General features: G+C 35.3%; 1 protein-coding gene across 1 annotated transcript in view; it reads right to left on the bottom strand.

The window, feature by feature from the left end:
* Positions 1–2,390: 2,390 nt before the first annotated feature.
* The window catches only part of LOC129354114 (GTP cyclohydrolase 1-like), a 17,146-nt gene continuing 13,189 nt past the window's right edge, over positions 2,391–6,347 (bottom strand). Inside the window, 4 exon segments of the mRNA XM_055023603.1 lie at positions 2,391–4,353; positions 5,518–5,539; positions 5,542–5,601; positions 5,848–5,879. Of these exon segments, the coding sequence (XP_054879578.1) occupies positions 4,227–4,353; positions 5,518–5,539; positions 5,542–5,601; positions 5,848–5,879 (241 nt within the window). The 3' untranslated portion in view covers positions 2,391–4,226.

Below are 6,347 nucleotides of genomic sequence, written 5' to 3'. Positions count from 1 at the left end.
GATGGAAAAATAAAGCTCAGAATTTTTATAGAAAAAAATTTGGCTATTTGAGTTTCAAAAGTTGAAAAAGAATGCAGGTTTGTTTTTTAAAAAACATTTTCTTTTTTTCCTAGAAAGTTTCTGAGATCAATTGCAAAATTTCTGAATTATTTGGCAGATACTTTATTTTTTGTTTGCAATATAAAATACCATCATACAGAAAAGATCTACAAATACGTTTTTCAGTTATTTAATTAATTAACTAATTAATTAATGCTCTTAGCATGTTGATTTTTGGCAAACTGCATTTTTTTGAATCTCTGTACTCCAGTTAACAATCGATCACTAAATCACGATTGATCTGGTTAATCGTTTCAGCTTTAGTCCCAGTGCGGGTTTCTGTGAAACTGCCTGAGGAGTCGAGTCCAGGCTGCAGTGCAGATGTTAGAAAGATGAAATCTGAGGCTCTTCACTGCTGGTTTTTCATGTTTTACATGACAATATTCATTTAAAACTCTCAAGATTAAGTCCTGGATGGCTGAAAATCTGCGCCTGCGTGTTCAGATTCTCCCTTCAGATGCAGAGGAAGCAGATTAAACTCTAAACCTTGTTTTTGTTTCTCTATATAATCTCTCAGCTTCACTGCCATGCATCGCTCAGTACTTGAGTAGAAAATAATAATTTATTTCCTTTCGTTTTCCGTATTTCCTGCAGAGGTAAAACTTGTTTTATTTATTTAAGTACCGTGTGTTAACGTGTTATGGCTGGTGACCATGCATACATCTCAAATATATCGTCATTTTTTGTTCTTGTTTGCTTGTTGAGTTTTATTTCTGTTTAATTTGATCCAGATCCAAACTCTCCGTTTGGTTCTGGAGTCAGAAATGTGTTTGTAGAAGGAAGACGTTTAATACGAGCTGCAATCTGGCTGGTGGTGTTTCCCACCAAGCGGCCATTTTGGGAGGACTATTTTTAGCGGCGGATTAACACATTTTGCCTGGTGGCATTGTGTTTCATTCAGTCGGAAATCTGCTTAAGAGAAATAAGGATATTTCTGATGGTTTTTATGTTTGAGAAAATCCTCATTTTAAAGAGACTTGATGTGTGAACAAAATGATGTAATTTGTGTTAAATCGAACCAAATCAGCTCCGCAGTATTAACATTTATCGTTTTGTTATTCCAAAAGCATTTATCATACTTTATGTTGAGTTATGTATGCTTTTTTTTATTTTTCATAGAGTCTGCAAATCAGTTTGTATTTTTTTTTCAGATGTCAGGACTTTTTTGTTCTTTTTTTGTTAGTTTGTTTTTGTTTTGTTCTTTTGGAAATATGTAACAAAGCGTCACCGCTCGACTGTTATCCCTTTATTTCATTTAGATTTATTTATCAAAGAGCCGATGTCCTGTATTGACTGCAGGCTTTCTTCTATATTTGAAAAAAAAATTAAAATGTATGTTTAATAATAAAAAGTTGCAAAAATAAAACATAAAAATCTAGAAAATGAAAAGACAATTTAAAAAATGTATTTATATTTTAAACTGCATGCACGAGACTGGGAAGGTCGTATTTAGAATAACAAATGGCAGTGCCTTTTTTCTATACTTGACACATCAACATCATAAAAAAGCAAAAACGAAATAAATGGTTTTGTATCGATTTAATGTTTCGGCTTGGGAGGAATGACAGCTGAGTGGAGTTCACGTTCAAAACAACCAATTTAATTTAAAAACTGTTTATTTTTAGGATTTTATTGATGCTGAAATCAGTCCAAAAAGTTTAACTTGATATTTCACTAAAAATATCGTTTTAAATCAACCAATGTTTAATCAATTTTCAAACTCCTTGCATCAATAATAAATCTTACTGTCTGCAGTTTTAGCACCTGAATATTCACAGAACTGGTTAAGTTTCATAAACTGAACCTCCAGATTTAGATTTCTTGGATTATTTTTGCAATAAAATAATCCAGATGAATAAATGAGCGTGAGCCCAGCTGCTTAAACTGGTTGGTACCTGTTGTTGTCTTTCACACGTGTTGGTGTGAAAATGATGAAATGAGAATTATTTTGATGTGTTTTGTACTTTTGCTGCGATGTACCAGAATGCTGTGATTTGGCATGCCCCAATTTATATAAAAACAAACAAAAACACGTCTGGTTGTGGTTTTTTGTCTGATTTCGTAACAAAACATTCAGAACGTCTTGATGCATTCACTCATGAAATCCTTTGGAAATTAGAAAATATCTCTTCATTAAAAACATTGTAAAAAATTGAAATCATAGAAAACATACCAGCTGTATTTTTGTTTTTGACCACAAGAGGGCAGCAGTGCGTTTAAAACAACAAAGAAAAACTTTTTACAAACATGTAAATCAGGAATAACATTTTTATAATAAAACACACACTCTCTGCCGTCACATACTTTTATTATCTTTGATTAAAAAGTCTTTAAAATGAGCACAACAATTAAACAAGGCCACAGAAACAGTTAAAGCTTTTTTTTTCTTAGCATTCATCTTCCAGTTACACCATTAAAACCAGACAGCGGACATCATGATGCACTGGTGTGCAAAGACACAAAACAACAAAATCTCTTCACAGTGTTCATCTACCAGGATGGAAACGGAGAGGAAAACACACATGCATACAAATACATTGAATAAAACTCTTATGGACATAAAATATCTGTTCTGAGGCTGGTTGGCTTTAAAGGCAGTTCCTCACAAAGGAATGAAAAAATATGTTTCAAGGGAAAATGTTGGTTTCAACAAGGATTCAGGTATTTTTTGGGAACATGCTAATGCTAACACCTGGAGATAATTGCTGTGACTTTTAACCTTTATTAAAATCCTCAGGGAATATAAAAGCTCAGACAGGTCAGAGGTCAGGCAGCTTGTCTTCCAACATCATCTGCAGGATTTTAAAGATTAATGAAAAGACTTTCTGACGCTGATATAGAAACTAGCTTGTAGCACAGTTGGCAGGTGACCAGCTGACGTTGAACCGTTTCAAAGGTAGACAGTAGAGTTCAAAATAGACTGATCACCTTTAGGAAGTCATCATAACTTAATCTTTCACAGAGGACAGAATTTCTTTTATCTACCTCAGTTAGGGATGTCCAATGTGTGGCTCGCGGGCCATTGTCTGCCCTGGGGATTATTTTGTGTGGCCCTCGACCACAATTCATGAATTGTTTAAGTTTGGTTTGCTAACTCAGCCAGTCGACGCAGATTAACATGTAAAATGTTTGGGGTCAAATCTTAACAAAGGGAGGCTTTTAAAAATATACTGATAAAATTGCAAAATGGAGAATGTAAGGTACAACACAAGGTATTTATCTTTTTTTTTCCATTCAATTTGAAAGTGAACAGGACCAAGACATCCTATTATGTTCATTGAAATCCAGATTGGCCACAGCCATTTATTAAAATTTGGCTAAAAATAAAAACAAAGTGATATCCTTCTCTTGTTGATGAAAATACACGTGCAAAATTCCAGACAAATGGTGAGTGGCCTGTACTTGTGCAACGTTGATCTAGTCCAGAGGACTAGAAAGCGCTCAACACTACATTCAGTCATTTACACTCAGACACATTCATACGCTACACTGTAGCCCTGGCAGAGGGGGCAGAAGCATCCCATGACCACCAGGGAGAAAGGTCTAGTCCAAGGACACAACTTATTATTTTTAATAAAATACATTTAGGAATTGAAATAATAATTTCAAAGAATTGGCCCCGTGGTAAAAATTTCAGCAAACTTTTCTTGCAGCATTGCTCATATTAGCATAGCTAGCATGTACCTCAACTGTCATGTAGGACAGCATTAAGCTAATTAAAATTAGCATAATTAGCCAGCAGAACAGTCAATATTTAACTAAATTAGCACGTAGTGTAGTTAGCATAATTAGCGTGTAGCATGCTACAAACTATGAATGGGTTTTAAAGCTACAAATAAGCTACATTGTAGCAATAGATTGTTGAAATTATGCAAAAAATATGTATTTATGCTACAAGAAAATTGTTCTGAGTTTTTAGGAGAAGCTCAGGTGTCTCAGAGAACATCCTAAAAAAACCCGCAGGGTCAAATCTGTCAGAATAATCGGGTCAGTCAGCCTTGAGGCAACGCTCTGGGTCATCGGGTCAACAGAGTGAACAATAACACACACACACACACAGACACACAGCGGCAGGCAGGCTGAGCAGGTGGAGGCAACCCCAGGCAACAGGAGGAAGAGGAGCTCCTTCAGCTCCGGATGAGGGTCAGGAACTCGTCGCGGGTTTTCGGGTCTTCTCTAAAGACTCCCAGCATGGTGCTGGTGACGGTTTTACTGTTCATCTTCTGGACTCCTCGCATCACCATGCACATGTGGCTGCAGAGACGAGCGGAACGACGCCGTTACGTTGAGAAACACACAGAACAACATTTAAATCTGGAGGAAGGCCAACGCAGGCCAAGATGGCTGCCGCAGCCGGTGAGTTTGGGGCGGAAACGATTAATCGCTTAATCGTAATCAATTACTGAAATAATCAACTAATTTAGTAATTGTTCAATCGCTAGCTGGAGTGAACAGATTCTTTATTTGAGTCGAGGGCTGACATGATTAATTATATTGTGATTCATTTTAACAGCTGCTCTTAATCTCATGAATTTGTCTTGAAGAAAACTTCCTCGTTTTGCCTTTTTCTGTACAAACCATCTTTGTTCTGAATCAGCCGCAAATCTCTTCACAGTACGACCAAAACGCTTCAGTTTTTGTTAAACACCTAATGTTTTCACAACACTATCTGATTTTCGTCAGCAGAGATTCTTTCTGTTTCCCATATTGCTTGAAACCTGCGGCCCTCAGTAATGTGGAACATCCTTCTTCAGTAGATTTCCTTTAATTGAGCTCAACTCATGAACCAGCTCCCTGAAATTAGTTATAGTGATTCAAAGACACACAATACCGCCTATAAATTTAATACAATCTGTAAAAAAATTTTTATCTTTATGACAGTTAAATCCCATTTGCATAATAATTTGAAACATGAATAATAAGATGGGGAAATTATATTGTTACAAATGAAATAATTTGCCTGTGGAACTATCAGGAATTATTGACTTGAAATAATAAACTGTCTTGCTGAAAAGTTATTTGCAAGTTACTACATTTAAAATAAGATATTTTCACTGGATTTTGTTTTTACAACTTTTCAGCTGGAAAGAGTCAGATGTTTTTCTTTAAAGCACGACTGGAACTTCAGCAGAAATAATCGTACAAATAGAAATACAGACTAATGCAACCTGCAGATTTCTCCATAAGTTTATATAATAATTTGTTGTTCTGCTTCACTGTGATTTCTGACGGTAAAAATCCTCAGGTTTTAATGTGACTTCATGTCCAGGCAAGCAAGGACAGGAGCGCCCTCTGGTGTTTGTAAATACAAACTGCAGGCTGCAGTCAGGAAGCGCGTTTGGTCCATCGCTTAAAGTGGAAGATTGTAGTTTAAACGTGACAAAATAAATAAAGTTTCTGCTGAAGAGAGATACATACGTTGCCTCGACAACGACTCCGACCCGGTGGGTTGCAGGGCCTCGGTGATGGCAACGGCAATCTGTTTGGTCAACCTCTCCTGGACTGGGGCAACAAACAGGATGACAGAACCTCCGATTGGGTCAATGAAAAATCTACAAACGTGCCAACTATTTAAAAATCCAATTAATTAACGCAGATCACAACAAAATAGACCAGTATTATTACAAATAATGCTTGTAAGTAACAAAGTAGTTAATAAATAACTATTCATTGAAAGTTTTAAAACATCTCAAACTAAATCTAGAGCCGTTTACAGAATAACAGAGTTAAACATTTAAATAAAAGCACCTTGTAGTCGACGGCTGTAGATTTCAACAATCCTACGAAGAAAAAGAAAGAAGGTCAATAAATCATTTGATTGATTAACTGCAACCGAGAAATCAGTGACGATGATGAAAGGCTTATTTTCATTCACGTCATATTTATACAACTAAATATAATATTTAGTACAGCCACAAAAATGTCAAAGAATATTTTAAAGCTTAAAAAAATATTTTTGTTTTATTAATTTAGCTAGTTTCACAGTAAGAACTACAGAAAATATCACTAATATTTAACTCAGTATTACACAGTATTTATGTAAAACTACACAGTATTTATGTAAAACTACACAGTATTTATGTAAAACTTTGTGAAAAAGCTTTTGAACCACAAGACATTTTACCAAATATTTGATGTGTGATTTTGGTGATGGACAATGAAATGCAATGTTAACTTTGTAAGCCTTGGTGCTGAAATGAACAAAATTGATTGATTGATTGATTGATTGATTGTTATATTGTACATAC

This window comes from Poeciliopsis prolifica, unplaced genomic scaffold, assembly GCF_027474105.1.
Source record: "Poeciliopsis prolifica strain line A6 unplaced genomic scaffold, Auburn_PproV2 SCAFFOLD103, whole genome shotgun sequence".
Classification (NCBI taxonomy): Eukaryota; Metazoa; Chordata; class Actinopteri; order Cyprinodontiformes; family Poeciliidae; genus Poeciliopsis; species Poeciliopsis prolifica.
This window is presented reverse-complemented; position numbering and strand designations above follow the sequence as displayed.